Raw genomic sequence first — 22,725 nt, forward strand, 5'->3', positions numbered from 1 at the left:
GCTCTTCCGAAGGTCCTGAGTTCGTATCCCAGCAACCACATGGTGGCTCACAACCACCCATAATGAGATCGGACGCCCTATTCTGGTGTGTCTGAAGACAGGTACAGTGAATTACTCTGGAGCGAGCAGGGCTGGAGTGAGTGGGCCAGCAGAGGTCCTGAGTCCAATTCCCAGCAGCCATACACATGATGGCTCATGGCCATCTGTACAGCTACAATATACTCATACACATAAAATAAATAAAATAAATCTTAAAAAAAGATTTATTTATTATTTATTTATTATAAGTACACTGTAGCTGTCTTCAGATGCACCAGAAGAGGGTGTCAGATCTCATTACAGGTGGTTGTGAGCCATCATGTGGTTGCTGGGATTTGAACTCATGACCTTCGGAAGAGCAATCGGTGCTCTTACCCACTGAGTCATCTTTCCAGCCCCAAACTTGTACTGTTATCTCTTCTTCTGTTTGATACTGTATAAGTAGGCTACTATAGATGTCTTAGGGTCTCTGTTGCTGTGATAAAATATCACAACATCAACTTTGCTGGAAAAGGATTAACAACTTGTAGCCCATCATCCAGGAAAGTCAGAAGAGCAGGAACTCAGTCCAGGAACCTGGAGGTAAAACTGAAACAGAAGCTCTAGAGGAATACTGCTTATGGCTTATTCCCTGTGTCAAGCTCAACCTGCTTTTTTAATCCCAGGACCAGCAGCCCCCGGTGAGCATGGTCTTCCCACATCAGACATCAATCTAGAAAATGCAGCACTTGCTTGCTCACAGGCTAATCTTGTATGGACATTTTCTCAGTTGCGGTTCTGTCTTCCAAATGACTTCTGTCCCATGTTGAGTTGATATAAAAAGATCCAGGATAAGATGTAGTAGGTACTTCTCTGTTGCTGTGATAAAATATCCCAAGAAAAGTTGTGTAGGCAAGAAAGGTTTTGGTTTGGCTTATGACCAAAGGTGTCTAGAGGGATAAAGTCCAAATGACAGGCAAGGCAAGCAACAGTCCAGGGAAGTGTGGTACCAGGAGCAGGAAGCTGACTGACCACACACAGGAAGTGGGCTGAAGAGGCAGGAAGTGGGGCTAAGCTGTAAAAACCTCAGAGCTTACCCCAGTGACTGAAGGACTTCCTTTCTCTTTGAATGGGATCTCATTTGGTAGCCCAGCCACCAACCCTAACTCAGCTTTCAGCATGTGCTGTCACACCCATCTACTGTTAGAATTCAGCATGTGCTGCCACACCCATCTACTGTTAGAATCAAGAGAATAGACATGCTGCTTAGAACATGGATTCCATCCAGTGAGTGTTCCTTGAGTGCCATAACCTCGTAGCTGCCTTCATGGCTGTTATTATTATAAAGCATGCAACACCAGTGTGAGCTCATGTCTCAGTAGCCATAGTAGCCAGTTGTTGATCCCTTCTGAGCTTCCCATTGCCCAGATTTAGAACAGGAGAGTAATGGAACCTATCCAGTGGCGATTGAGACAGTGAAGTAAATTTGGAGAATCTGCAGAGGACTCTGTGGCTCCGGATCCTTAGGACACGGGCTGTTTCTTGTTACTAAAAAGCCACCCAGTCTCCTAGAATCACCTTGAATGACTTGCTCATGTCTCTTTGCTTTCATCAGTCTTCTGAATTGACGACTGAAAGCAAAACTTAAAAGTGGTCACTGTGACGACAGCAGTGACTGCAGGCTGTGACAGGTGCAGTTCTGAAGGTCTTCACAAAGAAGATACTGTAAGAATGTGTATGGGTGCGGAAGTACCACGAAAAAGCAGGTGTGCTCCCTATTAAGTGCTGCAGCCCACAGGATGGATCTAACTATGTGTAATGTGTACAGACATTTGGGGCCCGTGATGGAGAAGCTTTTGTGGGTCTAGATGGAGTTTGGGAATTTCACAGTGTTCAAAACTACATACCTTCTAATGAGAAAACCCAATATATAATTAATTTTTATGTGAAATTTTAAAATGATTTGATTTCAAATGGATTTTAGAATATTTTCAGTGTCTTGAGTTCTGGAATTTTCATAGAAGGAGGCATTGTTATATTATTAAGAATATCTCCCTACTAAGGACTTCTCAGGACATCAACAGCATCTATTTCCTAGTTCCTTATTAAAGGAGCTGCAAGGTTTTTGTTTGTTTGGGTTTTTTTTTGGTTTTAGTTTTGGTTTTGAAAGACCCCCAGAACTGGGGAGATCCTTACTTGGGGAGATCCATCTTGGGGTGACATGACCACCCAATAACTCATGAGAGACCGAACTTGCTGCAATCACATGAGGTTTATTTGGGATAGGCCAGTACCGGGGTTGATCTCATGACCATGCTGGCCAGAGGAGTTCGGCCATGAGCACAAGGAGTAAGGGGTATTTAAAGGGAAAAAACGCAAGATGGGGGCGGGGAGAGGGTTACCAAGGAAACATAACATAAAACAGTGGAAAATTTCAGAGGGACCCAACCCAAGGTATTCAGTTAGGGAGGGGAACATATTCATTCTAGGAATGTAATCTTCATCTACCAGTCGAGCCGGGGTGGAGAGGCTCGTAAACCAGTAGACCTTCATTCCTAGTTCCACCCTCATTGTGGATCAGTCTGGAGGGGCAGGTTTCAGGAACCAGAGCCCTGAGGCTCTTGAGTTTGCCAAGTTCCTGGAACTGGCTACTCCACATTTTTGGCTTGTTACAGAGGTTTTCCATGCCCCCTTCTAGGTAAAGGTTATACATTATACATACATTTCTATTAAATGCTCTCATTTTAAATTCTAAGATAATCCAGCCTTTCAGTTTTTAGTATAACATGTTAATATCTAAAATTCTTCTGGTCATTCACTGTGACCTTGAGCAGTACCATTTGAAGTCCGTTTTTAAGACACATGATCACTATTTGATGATCTCCATTCTGTGACTACTTCTGTCAGTTCACTGAGTGTTAATGCATGCCAGCTCCCTATACTCACTGAGGGTACAGACAGGGAAATGGCCCCAGGTCCCCTACCATCTGTCCCATCCAGTCCCTGGAAACCTGGAAGCTATTGAGTGAAGCTGACCTAGAACCAGTAATTGCCCCATGATGTTAACATCCTGCAAATTCAGGAATGGCACAGATAAGGGTGGGACTTATCACCACACCCAGACCTGGAGCAAATTGAGCCCCTCCCCAGGAGAGTCAACAGCTTCTAAAAACATACCTGGGAAGGTAATTTATATGCTCCTAAGGGCCTCTTTTATATTGCTGCTGGAATTGCACCGCAGTAAAGGACTTTACAATTGTTTTCTTCCTTTTCTCTCCCTACTGCTCTCTATATAATTCTGTATAATCCATGTTTTTGTCTAACTTTTTAAAAATAAGATTCTATTTTTTTATTGGATATTTCCTTTATTTACATTTCAAATGTTATACCATTTCTGAGTGTCCCCCCCTTCAGACCCCTTACTTCATCCCTCCTCCCTCTGCTTCTATGAGGGTGTTCCCCCACCCATCCACCCACACTTCTGCTTTTGTAAAGGTAAAACATAACCAAGCCTTTGGATTAGAATTCTTTAGTATCCCATGAATTTAGAAATTCATTTAGAAGTAAATTCTAAATGAATTTAGAAACCATATGCCTTCCCCAAAGATGGGAAACATTTTATTTTTTCTTCTGAATTTAAAAATCATTATTTGAGGGTAAACTGTTGACCCAGAGTGCTTCTTAAAGAGATATTGAAGTGTTTGCTTTTGCAGAGGTTAGAATTGAAGCTAACACTCTTATTAACAAGTAGGGAGTAGAGAGTGTCGCAGGGTCTCTAGGTGACTGAGAGCAGCGGGCACACCCTAGGGGCTAGCCTCCAGAGTGGGCCATCCAAGGGTGGTGTTTCAGAACAATTGCCTAAGGCTGTCTTGGGGCAAGTGCTTGGTAGAAACAGAATTTGCTCCTTTAGGGGAAGAGAAAAGAAGACCTTGCTTCCCTAAAGATGGATGACTCCTCTTTGTCTGACCAAAGAGTGGCATTGATGGATTGCAGAGTGTGTGATAGCAAATCTTGCTTGTCTCCAGTGAGGATCTTTCTTTGGCGGGTAGAAGGGCTCAAACTGAGGAGTCTATTTGGGATGAGTTATCTGTAATCTCTGCCTTTCCCCAGAGAGGGAGGGAGTGACTAATTGCAGCATCCCTTAACAGTAATTGAGACAGATTGAGGGCGGAAATGAGCGATTAACCTTGAGCTTCCTCCTGCCACTGCCGTGGTCGAGTAGGTTTCTGGGGGTGCTGTGGTGGTTCCGTTACACAGATGACCACATAGCTCTCATAATTAACTTAGGCCAATGTGTTTCTGCCCTAACTTTCGGGTGCTTGTTGCTCAGTTGACATCGTTCCAGGAATGGAAGTTTTCCAGGGATGGCAGCCAGAGGCAGATTAACTCAGAAGCTAAGGAAGGACTGTCACTTGCACTGGCCCCTTGCTAAGTCCTGGAGCTAATCTTGGACCACCAGAATGTATGACGTTTAGTTCCTATAGAAGAACCAGGTTCTGTCTGTGTGGCAGACTTCTCATTACAGATAAGCAGCTGACAGATTGAAGATTTTGACGAAATGGTGGGCAGGATTCCTTTACTCAGGAGATTTCGGAACCGTTTAAATTTATTAAGTCTATACCTGTGTACCCTATCTATTCTCTGAGATTATAGAAATTAAAATAAATAATTTCTACTTTTATGCTTCTGTAAGAAAATATTTCTTCATTAAAGTGTTAAATAAAGTTTAAAAAGAAAAGTATAAGAAAACTCTACAATATAATAATAATCATAATGATAATATACAGAGGTTTATATATTTGTGTGTACTGATAAAATTGCATATAGGAATCAGATGAATTTGTTTCAAAGCATGTTACCTACATTCTGCACCGTAATGTCGATGATCTCCTTGGCCTCCTTCTGCATCAGCAAATTTGGTGCCCTGTGTATAAGCAGGTACTCCGAACTATGGAGCTGAAGCTAAATAACACGTGATGAATGGGATTATTTTTTAAACTAAAAACTAAATATTGGCAGTTTGAAAAAAAAGCAAAATACATTACCTAAAGATAATGTTTTGTGCATTGATGGTAAGTAGCTTTTATGAGACAAAGTTCCCAGTTTAACCAGAATTTTTGTAATCATCTTCTTGTAAGTATATGTCACAAGTCTACTGGCACAATGTCGCTCGATTACTGAATGCATAGTTAACTCTGGCAGCATGCATGCCTCTGTGGAAGAGTCACATGGACTCCAAGGAAAAGGCATTTTCCCCTTAGGTTTTTACTGTAGTTGTCAATTTTGGTTTCCTCCTTGATAGCTTTGTAGGTTGGCTCAGAGGAATGAGAGCTAATAAATGCTGGATTCAAGTGAATTTTATTTGCTCAGTTGTACGTTAACACTGTACTTCTGTCTGAAGCTAGTCCTTTTTAGGTGGCTTCCTTCCCAGTGCATATCAAATTTTGCTCAGAATGCTTTTTAAGAAATAGGAAGTTAGCTGTGTTTTGCTTGGTCTCTCCTGGTCTCTTCCCTCCCCCAGGATTTAGACACTGACAGCTGTTTGGCAAGCAGCTATTTGTGTAGCATGAATCACTGAGTGAACTTAGAGCTGGATAATCTGTCAAGAGCCCAGCCACTTTGAAGCTTTCGAGAACTTCATATCCCTCAGATAGGAATCATATATTTGACCTGAAGCTCGGTTGGTACAGTGCTGAGAAGCAGTCAGGAGAAGAGGAGACTTCTATTGGTATGCCCTTTGGAAAGAAAGAGTAAGAGATACAGAAATGGATGTTGTAGGGTAGAGCAAAGGACTCCACAACTAGCTCTGACTTTGAATTACAACATGTTTCTGTTAAATGTCTCTCCAGTTTGGAATTTTTGTCTTCGGGGATCTTAACTCCTCACTTCTCTGAGCTTCTCAGTTTATTCAACCTTATAGGCAATGAAAGAAGAGAATATTTCTTTCTTTTTAAATTTTTGAGATCATAATATAATTAGAACATTCCTCCTTCCCTTTCCTCTCTCCACCCCCATATGCCCCTCATAATTCTCTTTCAAATTCATGACTTCATTTTTCATTGTTATTAGATGTATCAATGTCTATGTTTATGCTTATATATTCCTAAATTCATTTTAAGCTACTTATCATAGTACTAAACACATTTAATTGTAACATCTGCAACAGCTACAGAACTAAGTTCTATTGGCCTCTAATCTCCCAAGGATATGTTTGTGACAATGATCTCTCCAAGGCTCCTGATGTATCTGCTTCAATAAACAATCTTGGAAGGTGCTACTATGTTGCATTAAAGATTCACTTTTGGTAAAAGTAAGGGATAAGTAATTTCTATAAACACTAATGGTTACAGACTCTTTTGGGCTATTGGACAGCTTATATCCCAACACATAGGGCCTTGATGGTTTGGTGAGTGTGACTGTAAAATGGAAGTAATTTGGGCTCTATTCCTAAACTCTGCAATTCTGCTAGGCCAGTTCACACAGTCTCCACAGGAAGCGGACACTGAGGTCAAAACTGGGTCAAAGCCTTTTTAATTGTGAGCCTCTGCTCTGCCTCTGGGCTTGGGTCAGTAGCCTCAGAAGCTCTGATGTAGGCTGGAAAGGGCATATTATGAGGGCTCAGGTGGTCGAATGGACTGTCCTAATGCTCCATTGTGAGTCGCAGATTATCTGCTTTGCAGATTATCTGATCTTCTATCATCGGCCTTCCCGTTGGGCTTTCAGTTGCCAAGGCCAGACAGATGCAGTAGAATACGGTGAACTCTGTGCTCCCTTCACAGCTCCCAATACCAGTCAGCCACAGCTGCTTGGTGTGGTGACTCAGGCCTTTTTGATGGTATTTTTCTCAGCTTTACTCTGTATTCTCTGTAGTTGACTAAACCTCATTTTATTCACATCTCTAAGAAATCGGTAGGCTGGAAATCAAATCTGTCATACAACCCATGCAAAATGAAACCAGCTAGAACAGCACTGCTTTGTCTGTGCTCTCTTCAACTTAGATGTAGCTCTACCAAGTGAGTCAGGGTGTCCATGACTCTCTCCAGCCTCGGCTGTCCTTAGGCACCTGGTCCCCACGCTCAGCCGGAGTGGAGAGATGGGATGCTTATCTGTGTGCATCACAGTGTACCTGGATTCAGCAGCAGGGCAATGCTATGTTGTAAAATATGTTTTTGTTAAAGACCAGAATATTTGTGAATTATGCTTTTGTTAAAGACCAGAATATTTGTGAATTATGTTTTTGTTAAAGACCAGAATATTTGTAATTATTTGCTCTTGGGTTTGTAAACAAAGAGAGAAAAGAAGGGCTAATGAGACAGAGGCAAAGAGACAAAGAGAATGTGCTAACCTCTCTGGTTAAGTGGGGAGTGTCCCTGATAAATTCTTGATTCCTAGTTTCCTTTCTTTTGGCATACAAAAACATCTTTATACTTTATATGCCCAAAACAAAAGTTGCATACTCCTTTGTATTGATATTCGATCTTAGCCTGGATCCTTTTATCCCCCCAAATACTGACTCCCGTCTTGTTCTCTTCCCATTAAAGGCATTCTCTCTCACCGTTCCTAATACTGCAACCCTTCAATACCTCATGTTGTGGTGATATGTGGTATGGCCCAACAATAAAATTATTTCGTTGCTACTTCGTAAGTTTAATTTTTGCTTCTGCTATGAATTGTAATGGAAATGTGAGCTAGATTGGTGAGCAGCAGTTTTTGTCTTCGGGAACCCAGGACTGATATATCACCCTCCCTTCTGCAAACCAATAACATGGCTCGGTTTCCTACTAGCTCAGTATTCCTCCTTAGAACACTGCAGTGAGAACCGGTGACTGCAGGCTTAGCTACTTTTATATATAACACGCACAGCTCACAGTTCCACTTATTTCCTCATGAAGCTCTCTCTAGGATGAATCCCTTGGTTCCATCCTCTTCTACGCAGCCCTGGAAGCTAATGTCGGTCTGTTCCTGTGGCCCCTTCCATTATTGGCTCTCCATTCAGAACACTCAGATGGTTCCTGGCTTTGGCTTCCTAAGCATTTGCCAGAGGTACCCTGTCAGATCAAATCCAACACTTCTGTGATACAAGTAAGTAAAATGAAATTCAGGAGTGTGGTAGCAGGGCCTAGAGAAAAGGCTCGGTGGCACCTGTAGAAGGCCCAGGTTCAGTTCCCAGCATACGCACGACTGCTCACAACATCTGTAACTCCAGTTCCAGAAAGTACATTGTGCCCTCCCATCTCCACAGGCAAACACTCACACAGAGAAAAATAAATGTAAGAACAGAATTTTAATGAGTGTGATGGTTAGTTAACATGTGTTTCATATAGCGGGTTAGATAGTTACCTGGGATACCAATCTCTAGCCACAACCATGGAGAAGTTTGTAGATTTGGTTAATTGAGGTAGGCAGACTTAGCCTGAATGTGGATGGCTAGACTGAATAAGAATGTGGAAGTAAGCTGAGAGCTGAGCGCCAGCATCTCCATTCCCTCTCCCCACCTCTCTTTCCGTCTCTCTGTCTCTTTCCTTTTCTTCCCCCCCTCCCACCCCCCCTCTCTCTCCCTCCCTCTCTCTCTCTCTCTCTCTCTCTCTCAGTCTCCCCTTTAGGCAATGTGGCCAAATGACTTCTCAAGCTCCTACCACCATAATGGACTGCATCCTCAAACTGTGAGCCCAAATAAACCCTCCTTCCTTGGGTTGTTCTCCTCCGGTGTCTTGGCACAGCAACAGAGAAGGTAACTAAGGATGTGCACCTCTCTGAGTTCGCCTGTGACTGGAAGAAGTGTATTTAGGTGCCTTTATTCTGTCCTGTGACTCCTTATTTGCATCATGTCACATTCCTGCTGCATTGTAAGATAATAACGAGGAATCTGAGAAATTCATTCAGTGCATGAGCTGTGTCCGCCCTTGAAACCTTAGTTCTAGAGGAGGTGAATACGAATGCGCTGAGGAAAGCATTAGGTTCAGGGCGTCTGAGTTTCTTTCAGAACCTAGATCTGAGGGGCTTTTATTAAGGCACTGTTAGGCATACCATTCACTAATGTGGTTATTTTGACTTTCTCTTCTTGCAAAGCACACAGATTACTTCTCAAGTTATCAGGAAAGTGGCCAAATTAACTTCTGACGTTGATTGCTAGGTCATCTCTCTCTGGCCATGCTATGATTACTGACTTCATTCCTCCCCCTTCTTCCTTGGTAGGTAATAGTAATTCACGCGCACGCACGCACGCACGCACGCACGCACGCACGCACTACCTGAAAGAAGAGAAGACTAGAGGGTAATTGTAGGAAAGGAGCAGTGGGTGTAGGGCATTCCAGACTGGTAGGAGCTTGCCACATGGCTTCTTCACATCTTGTCAGAGCAAGAAGTACGAAGTGGTTCCAAAAACAGAGGTGGTCTGGAACTCTGAAGACCCACTTTTAATGCTCATCTCCAAAAACACCAGGGAACCAAGTTTCAAACTCCAGAGCCTGTGGGGGTCACTAGTATGCCAAGCACAGCAGGGAACAGGAAAGAGCATGAAGCATGACGAATAGGAAGAGTAATGCAAAATAAATACTTGTTTTCATAAAAGCAAGTTTTCTTATAGATGTACCCTGAGTTTTGTGAAGGAAGATAAGAGTGAACCAGCGGGATTCTGAGACTGCCTCTGTCAGTCCTGGGTCCTTTTGCTGTGCCTGCCTGGCCTTGAAGAGAAAACACAGACAGTTCTGAACTGACCTCCAGTGCCCGAGGGAGCAGCTCAGGCGACTGGCTCCCTCTAGAAACAGGAGCTGACACCAGTCTGCTCTTTGTTTTCAGCCATCAATATGGCGATAGGATTGGGAAGGTCAGTAAGAAAGGCCACATATCAGTTAGTACACACGGTCTGTCTCTTAAGAGAAATTGAGGAGGGAATCGTGGCCAGATGTGAATCATGGCAGAGTTAGTGTATTGTTTTTTTCTGAGGTGTGATTTCCTCTTTTCTGGATCTAGAAGAGAATGGCCAAGCTGCTCTAAGCTTTAAAGGGCTTCGTTACTCTGATTCTTAGAGCAAGCCTCTTGGGAACATGCCAGTTGTGACTGTAAGTCTACAGTAGCAAATTGTGTTAATTTGACTGAGGAGAAATGCTAACCACATTATATCAAATAACTGCCAGAAATAATTCTCCGCCATGCCCTGTGACTTTATTTTAATTGATTTTTTTTCTTTCGGCTTCTGTGATTTTTGTTTATTCTGACACATATTTTATTAAACATATGAAGAAAAATGTTTTGCAAATTACTTTTAGGGCCTTTACCTCAGTTAAATTGAGTGGGTTAGCCCGTGTTTCCATGTAGTTTCCGGTTCAGACTCGATGCTCCTGATGTAGCCTGTGGAACCCATTGGTGCTACTGCCTGACCACACCAGCAGTCCCATCCATATGCTCAGCATTGTCATTGACTGTTTCATAAAGACTTGAAAGTGAAAACCAAATCTGATTGATTACTGTGAGATATGTTCATATTAGGACTCCTAAGTTATTCTGCAGCATAAACCACTCCCCGGAACATCAAAGATAATGCTGCTCACATTCCTTATTTTAGGCTCTTCAGTCCTCAAGCCTAAGGAGTAAGCCCCCTTTTGACGTATGAACCTCAAGTTGGACGTTCATGGAGACAGCATTCTGACCAGAGAATTGACCTGTCAGAATTGCCAGGAAAGACATATACAGTGAAGCTTGGGGAGATGGATGCCTCAGTGGCTAAAGAGTTGCCTTCCACACAGCTGTGTGGACTGGACTCCAGAGCTGCATCGGAAAGGCAGGCCCAGCAGCCAGGAGCCCACCATAACCCTCTCAGCTGGGAGGCAGCTGCAGCATTCCAAGGGGCTGATGAGCAGAATCAGTGGGCTCTAGGTTCATCACAATACCCCACCTCAAGCGAGGAAGACATCCCGTGTTAACCTCGGGCCTCCGCGTGTACACACACACTCACCCGCCCTACACATATGAACATGTATACACATGTGGCACACACACATGTGTAAAAGTAGACATTGAAGATAGTCTTGTTCTCTTTATCCTCCATGTTTACCTTGATTACAAACATTTAAAAGTGAAACTGTTCTTTCAAGTGTCTGTCCAAAGAGACCCATAATAATGATGCCAAACATCATTTCTGAATGTTGACGACATTATGTGCTGTGTAATTGTGTATGTAGCATACACAAACGCTAACGCTGAAAGGTAAAACTCTTTCCTGTGATACCCAGGAAACCAAAGTGCAGAGATGTGAGCTGACTTGCATGGTTTACAGGCAGCACTGAGTGGTAAGCATGATTTAAACCCGGGCGTCTGTGTTGCCGATAGACAGGATTTGTGAGACACAGTACTGTTCACAGTGGCTGGCTCTCTCATTTTGGTGAGTCTTCTAGGAGGCTGGCTAGTAAGTGGTAGCCCTGCAGGGTGTTGCAAGTATTCTGAGGCAAAGGAAGACCTTTGAGACTCGCCAGCACAGAGACCTGCTGCTCTGGTTGTCCTGAGGTCTTGCCTTCTGTATGTGACTGGGCACTGCTGGGGGTTCTTTCTCACTGGCTGCAACTTGCTTCCTATGGAGTGTGAAGAGTAGAACATTGGGCAAACTCAGCATTTGTAGAACTTTCACCCACAACATACATTGAATATACACTTCAAAATATAATAGTATATACAACCAATTTAATATCATGGTTTTCTTCAGAAAGGGTGGGAGAAGAAGTGGGTACATCTTGTTGTGTTCATTTATAGCCCTGCTCTTGTCGAATTTGAGGCTGGACAGAACTGTCCTTTGTTTTCTTCACTCAGACACAGAGTCTTTGTAAAAAAGAGTAACTTGCATTTCAGCGTTAAAGACTCGGGTGGATTAATTTCACCTGCGTGCTCACCAGCAGCTTTGTAGATTTTTAGCAGCTCTGATTAAGGGACACTGTCACAGCACCACTGACAGAGCATTTGTACCTCTAAGCTTTCAAACTCCTTCTCAGCTGTCACCACTTGGGCGCTGTCTGGACCCCCATCCTCTCACGCTGTGTACTGCCTGCAGCTCGCTGGAAGCTCCGCTTTGACTAAAAGGGCCGATTTCTCCAAGCTAACCCTTGTTCTCCCTTTAGTTTTAAAACTTGCTTAAAGTCCCCCTTTTGTTCTGAAAAGTACACACACATTTGTCATCTCTTAAACCATTCCGATGTCGAGGTATGGGACTCCAAAGAAATGCTGGACATCTTAACGAATAATTGATTAGAAAGGATTCTAGTAGTGGTAATTGTGAGCTGTGGTATGACAAATATCAAATCAGAACTTTCTAGATTTTTCCCAAACTTGGCTAAAGTCCTGACTATGAAGAGCAGGAGTCTGAAGTGGAATTCAAAAGGATTTGTGAGTGAGTTTGAGAGTGTGTGTGTGTGTGTGTGTGTGTGTGTGTATGTGTGTGTGTGTGTGTGTGTTTTACTGAGATAGGGTTTTAGGTTATTTTTGTCATTTACAGTATTCTTGGTTGACGTCTCATGGCTATGCAGTTTTGTTATTGTTTTGATTTTTTTAATGTCTGATCACTTAAAGCCACTTTGTGGATATTTACCAGACATAATTTGTAAGGAAGATTAGAGCTGAGCCTCTAGTAGACAGACCACCCTATGACCTCACAATGGGGCAGAACTTTTCAGTCATGGGGCTCTGACTAATTTGTATTCTAAATGTTCTTTTACAAGGAAGGCTGGAAAAAGGAGAGAGCTCTCAAATTTTATTACATGGAAAACATTACAAATAGTCTTAAAATAGAGCTGGTGTCCTGTGTTCCCACTGAGAAGCACTTCACAAACAATTGGGGCTTTGTGGACCTGTGCTATCTAATCTATAAGTAGCCTCATGTGGCTAATTAAATTTAAATTAATTTAAAAATCAAATGAAATTGAGACTTTGCTTCTCTCTTTGCAGTGGCCACCTTTCAGCCCTTAGTAGCTGCATTCCGAAATGGCTATTGTGTCAGACACATCCAATGACAGAACACTTTATTATAGAGTCCGGTTGGCGGCGATGGGAAAACAGTGAAGAGTCATTTGCTTCTTCATGTTTCCTTGTTTCCATCTAGGGGTTTGGTGACATTTTAAAATTCCTTTTCATGGAAGCAGGAGCCATGACTGTTAGAAGAATTACAACAACAACGCTCCAGCGTTCGTCTTGGTATCATCCTGATGTGATAGCTAAGAGCTCCCAGCTGTATAAATGCATTCTCTCAAGGCCTCAAGATCAACTCCCCGGCGATAGATGAGCTGGATCGTGAGGAACAAACTGCCTTGCTTACGAGGAGGGCAGAAGAGGAACGAGTCTGAAACTGAAGTTTTATAAAGTATGTAGGAGTTGTCCAGCCCAAGAACATTTTCAGCATGGAAACTTAGAATTTTTGTTTGTGTCACAAAGGAAGGGCAACACTTAAAAATTCTGTGGGAAAATCAAATGATTTTGATAGTACAGATGGTTCCAACTGACTCTGTTCAAATCTGTCTTATTTGAAAGGCAGCCTATTATTTTCTTTTCTTTTCTTTTCTTTTCTTTTTTTTTTAATTGATTTTTCGAGACAGGGTTTCTCTGTTTACCCCTGGCTATCCTGGAACTCACTCTGTAGACCAGGCTGGCCTCGAACTCAGAAGTCCGCCTGCCTCTGTCTCCCAAGTGCGCCACCACTGCCTAGCCAGCCTATTTATTATTTCTTAGTCATAGAAAGCTCATTATGTAGATTTGTATAGACTTTGAGGTGGATTTTACTTAGAACCCCGTCAGTCCGCAGTTGTCACTTAGAACAGTTCACTGTGTTTTCCAGCCCTTCAGGGTCACAGTGTTGTTGATAGAGTCAGCAGTGGCAGCAAAGTGCTTTGCGGTGCTGTGAGCTCTGTACGCAGGAAGGCTCCGAGCAGCCATATATAGCAGGGACCCCTTCTCTTGCACATTTGGAAACTCTGAGTCTCTGGAGACCAAGGGCAAAAGCAGACGTGTTTGTGTTGGCCACTGTCTGGCCTGGGATGATGTGAGACAGCTTTCATCCTGTATGTCTTTCATTAAGCATGACTATGAACAGGATCTGTTGTGCTACGCTGAACTATGAAGTTTCTGCAGAGCCCCGCTGGCCCAGTCATTTACCATACAACCCTTCAAAAAAGTGTGGTTTTGAAACTCATCTAGCTCCAAGATTTTGAAACAAGAGATGTAAACTTATCCAGTTTTTTTTTTTTTAAAGGGAGTGGGTAAAAGCAGCTTTATTTTTTCTGTCCCAGGCTGGCTATGAACGCTCACAGTCTCCTTCCTCAGTCCCCTGAGGTATGCTTCAGGCACAAAGTACAGCACCCTTTAGTGTTATCCAGCTTTGGCTGCAAAGGGCAGAGGCAAGTAAATAAGTGGCCCCAAGCTCTCATGACTACTGGAGAACAAGCGCAACCCAGAGTCAACCTGTGCAGCTCCAGAATTGGAGTACCTGGTACATCGTTCCAGTTGGGTAAAACAATATGCACACATACGCGCACGCGCACACACACACAGAGTCAGACTATCATGGCACCACTCTGACACCTTCTGCTACCCATCTAATCCTCATACAAGATTTCTGAGGCAGGTATAATTATTGTCTTCACTATAGACGAGGTTACCGAAGTCCATGGATTATTTCTAAGGTCATTATTGAGATATAAATTCGAGAGTGAGCATTTGACCCATGTATTGTAGCTGGGCCGGAGCACTGAAGAACAGTGCTAATCCTGCAGTTGAAGGAACAGTAGCAGCATTGTATGGAAGGCAGCAGGAGTGCAGAGCCAGTGTCCATGTCAGTGTACTCAGAAGCAGAGGGAGACTGGATGAGTCGTTACAAGTAGAAGGGGGCGGGGACCAAAGATGGCTCCTGGTTCTTAGTTTATAGTCGAGAGTATGTGGTGGATAGAAAAAAAATAGATTAGAAATTCAGATCAAACCTTGTAACACAGTCATGGAAACTCAATGCCGCGGACATGATCGCTATTGTTAGGTGGTCAGAGGAGCTGCGCATTCTTCCGACTTCCCGGCTAGTGTGCTGTTGTTGTTGTTGATGTTTCTTTCACAAAGATGCACCAATTCCAATGGCAAATACCAGGCCTAAGAAAATCATATTATATAAGAAAAATATGTCTTTGTGTAGACCGCCCTGGAGCACTCTACATACATTCTGTAATGGAAAGTCTTTGATTCCACACAACCATCTCATATCATAAGAAACTTGCCTAATAAGTCAGGTGTCTCATACTCATGAGAAGGATTGTTCGTTTAAAGGAGAAAGCATGATATACTTACTTTCAGGTGAATGTCTGCAGTCTGTTGAGCTTGGCTGATTTCTGACAGAGCAAGCTTTGTGAGAAGAGCAGTATCCCCATGACTTGTTAGGGTCCCTTCATGCTTGCTTCATAACTTCAGATGCTCCTTCTTGTTGAATAAAATTTCAAAATGAACTTATGGTTTTCTAGTCATTCTCCAGGTTTAAAATACCCATTTCACTTGAAGAAAACACTGCATCTTCAGTCCTAAGACAGCTCTGTGTGAAAACAGGGATCAGTTCCATTTCATGACAATTAAAAACATGTTTCGTCAAGCGCCTGTGAACAGAGTGAATGGCAGTGCTCTTCCTGAAGACTCTTAATGGTGCACATGTCCCTTTTCAGTTACTCAACAGAACGGTTATACACAAGCACTAGGAATGCCCCATACAAATCAGTAAACGCTACATGACCTAGTTACCCATAAAAGATCCAAATATTCAATAAATATATGAAAAGAGGCTCCTTATGATGAGCAAACAGAAAAACGAGCATTAAAATTGCAGTGAACCACCAGTTTGGCAGAATGGCTAGGCCCGAGTAAGGCTGTCACTAAGGTTACCCGTGTAGGTGTGGAGTGGGTGGGATTCCAATGCACTGCCCGCTGCCGCCGCACAGCCACACTGGTGAAGGAAGGGTTGTTCTCAGTGATGCACACCTTCTGAAGGTTGACTCTTTCTCTGGTGCAGTGGTTCACAACCTGGGAGTTACATATCAGATGCCCTGAATATCAGATAGCTACATTGCAATTCAAAAGAGTAGCAAAATTACAGTTATGAAGTATCAAAAAAAATAATTTTATGGTTGGGGGTCACCTCAACATGAGGAACTGTATTTAAGAGTCACAACATTAGGAAGGCTGAGAACCACCAATCTAGTGGGGTTGTTTGTGGGAGTGCCAGGGATCAGCTGCATTGGGAGCATCAAACTCCAACTGCGGGGCGTGAGCAATGATCCTTCCTTATGGAAATACAGCAGCTTTGGCTCCTAGAGGTTTTACCTGTGCCAGTGGAGGCCTGGCAGAGACATGAGCCCAGTTCTCTTCTTTGGGTTATTCGGCTTCTGGGGAAACTAGTACGTCTTTGCTAGGCTGGTGGAAAACTCACACTTGCTTCTATTGTAGCCTTTCTCCCCTGACAGCTTGCTACCTCCAAGCCTCCTGATGTCATCTCAGTTCTAAAGGACGTGTTCCGCACACTCTTCTGAGATGCCTCCCCTGCCCTTTACCTGGTAGGAATCACCCCAAGTGAGGGTTGGACATCTATGACCCACCACAACTCTCCTCGGGATGCAGCTACAAATCTTCCCACTTTTATTGATCTATAGCATTTATAGAGGAATGAATTTACTTCCTCGTCACTGATGTCAAAGTTACTGTTGAAGAGAAGCAACTTAAGGGAGGAAAGGTTTATGTTGGCTCATAGCTTGAGGGAGTAGTAGTATAGCTCATTGCTGCAGACAAGGCCATGGAAGCAGATGGTGCCTGTGCCTCCTCGGCCTCCTGGCATAGTCAGGGAACAGGAGGCAGAGGGCAGTGGATACCAGAGTTTACTTTCCTAGGATTCAGACCAGGATTTCAGCTGGTGGGATGGTACTCACCACATCTCAAGATAACTCTCTCTCTGGACATGCCCAGGGATGTGTCTCTTAGGTGACTGTAAATCTAGTCTAGTTGACAGTGGACATTAATCATCAAGGGATAGTGGGCTTATGGCAGAACACAATTAGTGTTTTAACTTAGATGATAAATGTTTTTATCATCTATGTAAAAAATCAAAGTAATCATTTTAACCTATCTTCTCTCAGTTACAAGAGTCTTAATGAAAGAAGATTTTGGGAGCTGAATACTGGACACTCATTTTTTTCCTCTTTAAATTTTCTACTTCAAACATATTTCAACAGGCTGCAGTGGCGGCTCAGGGGCCGAGAGCCCCTGCTGTTCTTTCAGAGAATGAGTTAAGTTCATAGCACCCATGTCAAGTGGGTCACAGCTGCCTCTGACTCGAGCCCTAAGGAATCCAATGTTCTTTTTCTTGAAATATCCTTTTTCCATGGGTAACACATGCATACTTGTACATAAACACACATAGATACCCATACTTTTACATTTACAATTAATAACAACAACAACAAAAAAAACATTTGAATAGTACTTCAGAGGACCAGTGGGATGGCTCAGTGTTTCAGTGTGCTAGCTGCTCTTCTAGAGGATGTGGGTTCAATTCCAGCACCACATGGCAGCTCACAATTATCTGTAACTCCAGTTCAAGGGATGTGACTCTTATTTTGGCCTCTCCAGTCATTAAACATTGACATAGTACACAGATATACATGCAGACAAACACTGATGTGCATTAAAGAAAACTAAAATACAAATTATATAAAGTATTTTGCATAGACAGTGACGATTGTGCTCATAGACATTTGTCCCTGTGCTTGAAGATTATTGGGAATTCTGGATAACTGAAAGTGCCCTATGTCCATTTTCACATGCATAACATCTGATTTACATTATTACTAATGAATACAATATAAGCCATATCCATCCAGAACTGTGCAGTGGCACTCACATCCCTGTGGTGTGAGGATTACTCAGAACAAGGCTAAGTGCACACTTAGCTCATTTCCTCTCTGTTTTTGCACATGAACCCCCACTCTTCCTTATGTGAAGCAGCTCTCTTCAGCTGTAGGCTGTGGGTAGAGGTTAGGAGATGTGGATGCATTCTGAAAATGTGTTGTTTCCTTCAGTTTTAAGCTTTTGGAAATCTTTATTATGAACGTGCTGTTTGACAGCAAACCAGCTGTGGTCAAATAGGAAAAGTGGCTTTGGGTTAGAGAAAGCGGCATGCAAACATGAGCTCCACAGCCTACAGGCAAAAATCAAATGTGTTAGGATGATGTAAGTGGTCGGAGGAAAAAGATTGGCATGAGGGATCCGTCATAAATAAGACAGTCAGGGAATAAAGTAAGAGCGATTAGAAAAGAGGTGTGTGCTGTCCCAGAACCCCATCCAGCTGTGCTTTGGGTGTGGAGGTCCAGTGCTGCATGCTGGGTAACTGGAGGGTTCCATGGTGGCCGTGCACTTCCTGGCAGGTTATTTCCCGTTTGGAGCAACAGTCACCAATAGATTTATTTGAAGATTGACCTAACTTATGTAAAGTACCTTTCACATGGTAGTCAGGTCCTTGAAAAATCATCTCCCCATTATTCTTTTAATAAAATATGAACTTAAAAATTCATAGTAAAAGATTTTTAAAATGGTCTCAAGTCAGTTTCTGAGTTTGTAAAACATTTAATAAGCGTGAATGGAAGGTACACCGTGGACTCGGTAGGTCCATCAGGTCGTGTGTTAGACTGTAGCTCGTGGTAGCTAAGGCTCTGAGCCACGGGTCTCAGTGTCTGAGTTAAAATATATGAGGATTTTCATGCACAAACTGGCATATATCATTTGTTAAAAAATCAAGAGCTGAAAAAATCAAATATTTCAGCACTTGTGAAAGTCTGCTTTGCTAAATTATACTTTATATAAATGATCAGTAAATTATGCTCACTTTAAATTTAAAACAGTAAGAGAGTAGATTTGGTTCTCGTCTGTTCCGGGCATCTCGAATGCTTTGGCTGGTGTTAAATATGCTTTCGCTTTGCAGAGTGTGAGGAGTACGGTGTGTGACCTAGTCTGTGCTGTAATAACAGAGCATGACTGCTGTGCTCTCTCTCCTTAATAATGCACAATGATTGCATCACTGCAATCAGTGATGGTATGGTAGTCAAATCGTCATACAATAATTAGGCATGAAAGCATCTACGAAGAAGACAGAGGATATACATTTAAGGCTGTGAAGCTCCAGAAAATGTAAATGCCATTTTTATGCCCTTTAGTTTTCTGTCTATTTCTTGAAAACATGACTCATAGGTGTTTAATAGCCTGTCAGATATCTTGCAGGAAAATGAATATACTGATTTCATTCCAAGAAAATCATCATTTCCAATTTTTTCAAGCACATTTCTGTAGGTGGTAAGAGGGAACCAGAATTCCATTTCATGTTTAAACACACAGCACTCCAGCTGCTGCCCCGGCTACCCACTAGAGGAAGGGAGAGTAACTAAATTTTGGCTGCAATGTATAGAAATAAATGTATTGAAATCTCAGTGAAAGCTTTGGCCATGCTCAGCATAGTGGAGAACTTAAGATTAGCTGAGACCATATTTCCCTCACATCCATCCTCGCCATCCTTGCTTTCCCAGATCAGTTTGTAAACACACTTCATTCATTTAGAATGAAAGCACACACCTCAATTAGTAAGTCAGCTTGGTGACTGCACACATCTGATTTGAAATAACATGACTACCCCTTGTTGCTAATGCAGGACTCATTGGATTTGGCTCGGAGAGGTTGGAGCTTGGTGACCCCTATTTGTTATTTTTTCCTCAAATATATGAGAAATGACTTTGTACTCTAAAGCACACCTTTGATGAGCTGGTGCGGACCTTTTCTTGGGTCTGTTTTCAAGGCTTCCCCCCCCCCCCCATTACGTTTCTGGCTTTAAGTGTGCTTTTAAAATTCATTCCTTACAAAAAGTCAGTCTACATATTGAAAATTACTCCTCTTTTCTGTAGAACTTCCTCATCTTCACCTATGCTGGATTTTCTAAGAGTAGGCACAGGGGCTGGAGAGATGGCTCAGCGATTAAGAGCACTGACTGCTCTTCCAGAGGTCCTGAATTCAAATCCCAGCAACCATATGGTGGCTCACAACCACCCGTAATGAGATCTGATGACCTCTTCTGGTGCGTCTGAAGACAGCTACAGTGCACTTACATAGAGTAAATAAATAAACCTTAAAAAAAAAAAAAAAGAGTGGGCACAGTGAGATGGTTTGGTTCCTTTTAAGAAAGCCCTGACAGGCCCATGACACTAGCTACTGCTGTAACTGTACATTTCTATACATAATTGATGACCTGGCCCCGGCAGACTGTACCAGTGCACAACAGTGTAGATTACCATACAGCAAGGGGTGGGAACAGGTCTTTGAATTTTCCATTTCTGAATAGAAATAACTCCTTGCTAACAAAAACTCCAGAAGGACCGAGTTTACTGTAGTAATTTCTATTCTTCAGAGAGCAATGCACTCAAAGCTGGAAGGTCCGTCAGCACTGGAAGGTCCGCCAGACTCACCGTTATGCCAACTTCCTTATCCTATCTTCGACTCCTCCAGCGTTTGGTTTCACTGACGTCTTGGTAATGACATACACGTAAAAAGTTTTTGGGCCAAGGAAAGACAGCCCGGTTGGAAGTATTCTCTAATCCAGTTGCCCTTTTTAATTTAATTTATAAAAGCTGAGAAGGCTATTAAGTAGGACTGCTTATTTCTTCTCCAGTGTCTTGCATGAAATTCCTGTCAGCGTCCTGCGTCCTGTCAGGAGTCCACTCTCTAGTCTATCTGTCCCTCCTGTTTCTATCCTACATCCCTTACGTCCCTGCCCCAGGCCATTTCCTGGCACCTCCAGCTTCTACCTGCCTTGGCCATCCAGAATCATTGCAGCCTAGCAACTTAGCAGTCACTCCTTCCGTGTCAGACCCCATGTGTGTCTGAGTTCCCACTGTCCCCAGCATCCAGCCTTCTCATTTCTTAGGCCTCCACTTGCTGCCACTTGGCTCAGGGTAGAAACTAAATGCCGATGTTGGGGTATTTCCCTGACCTCTTATCATGTGCCCACTGTACCATAGGTGTTCAGTAATTATCATTGAGTAAAACTACAAAAACCCTATGAATATGACATTGAATTTTAACTGTAGAAATAGTAATTGTTAGATAGGTGATAAATTGTTAGCATTTATAGTTATTCTAGACTCTTGCTTTGCTGTTCCTGTAGTAGGGTATATTCTGGTTAATAGTAGCAGCCTTTCTAATGTGCAGGAAGCCCTGACTAAATCCCAGGTGTGGGGCGCACCTGCACAATTCCAGCATTTGGGAGGTACAGACAAGAAGACAAGACGTCCAAGGTCATCTTTGACGTCATAGCAAGAAGTGCGCACAGCTGAAAGTTGTAATTCAGATACAAAGGGGCCTGTTAGCATTTCATGCTGAGATTTTAACTTTCATTTAATTCCTTTTTCAACATATAATTTCACAGCAGAGAGTTTCTGCAAGTTCTACTGAATATTTATGTAGGTTGGTAATTTGATATAGCCAGGGGAAACGGGTTCTGGCTTTGTTTTGTCCTCGTCTCGGGACTGCCCTTTACGCTTAGATATCTGAATGCACAGCGAAGAAAGCTTTCATATAAAGTCACTGTTTGTTAAAATTGTTTTTAAATTCTGTTTAATTTCACAACATATTCTACCATTTAAGCGTTAAAAGCAGCATGCTTATTAAGCCTTCAGTTTGCAAATTTCTTCTTAAAGTTTGTAAGCTAATCATTGATTCTAGGAAAAATAATTTTGAATTCCAACCATATCAATGGAAGCTAAGTCCATATATATTTTTTTTAATGTATAAGAGAAAGAGATACAATATAGAGCTGTAGGTTTGAGAGTTATCAAATCCTGGCTTCAGAAATCACTGCTTCTCTCTGAGCAAATTAGCTACCCTCTGTATGCAATGGACTACCCTCTTAGTCTGTTAATGGAGACACTAACAGCATCATCTGCTGGCTTGGCTCCAAACTGCCTGCCGAGTGTGTAGTGGCTTGCAAGTATGTTTATCAAATGTCACGTATTAGCAAAAACTCGGTTGAAGACGCTGAGATAGAAGGCTCCATTGTCATGTGCAAGCATGAGGGCCTGTGTTTAGATCTCAGCTCACATAAAATTCTGGGCATGGTAGCATACAGATATGATCCCAGTGCTGGGAGCTGCAAACACAACATGATTCTAGGGCTTGTTGGCCCGCTGGTCTTACCCGGAGAGATGGCTGAGAGGTTACGAGCACTTGATCTTGGAGAGGACCAGTGTTTGATTCCCAGTACCCACATGGTGTTTCACAGCTGTCTGTAACTCCAGTTCCAGGAGATCCAGTGTCCTCTTCTAGCCTGTGTGGGCACAGTGTACATACATGATGCAGGGAAAACACTCATACAATTCTTTAAAACACACACACACACACAGAGAGAGAAAGGTGGAGAGTGGTAAAGTAAGTTATCCAACATTGACCTCTGACTTCTACACACACGCACACACACACACACACACACACACACACACACACACACACACAGGCGCACAGAAAACAACCCTTGGTTGAGATAGTAGTATTCTACTTTAGGTGTATTTAGGTGTATTTAGGTGCTCTGTTTCTAAGAACAGAGAATATTAGAAAGAGCACAAATAAGTTTCGTCCTTCATGAATTGGCCCAGGATGGAGCCAAAGAAAAATGGTGGT

The 22,725-nt window shown here is 42.7% G+C and overlaps 1 protein-coding gene across 6 annotated transcripts in view; it reads left to right on the forward strand.

The window, feature by feature from the left end:
* Nucleotides 1-22,725, forward strand: part of Slc10a7 (solute carrier family 10 member 7) — a 233,262-nt gene that overhangs the window by 113,572 nt on the left and 96,965 nt on the right. The window contains exon 6 of one of the 6 annotated variants that reach the window (XM_031340383.1): nt 13,103-15,476. The exons of 4 other annotated variants lie outside the window; for them this stretch is intronic. In XM_031340383.1, the coding sequence (XP_031196243.1) occupies nt 13,103-13,282 (180 nt within the window). In that variant the 3' untranslated portion in view covers nt 13,283-15,476. Of the gene's footprint in view, nt 1-7,559; nt 7,656-13,102; nt 15,477-22,725 lie in introns of those variants that run through there. One more of the 6 variants, XM_031340384.1, reaches the window with a different exon arrangement.

The sequence above is a fragment of the Mastomys coucha genome, unplaced genomic scaffold, assembly GCF_008632895.1.
Source record: "Mastomys coucha isolate ucsf_1 unplaced genomic scaffold, UCSF_Mcou_1 pScaffold22, whole genome shotgun sequence".
In the NCBI taxonomy this organism is placed as follows: domain Eukaryota; kingdom Metazoa; phylum Chordata; class Mammalia; order Rodentia; family Muridae; genus Mastomys; species Mastomys coucha.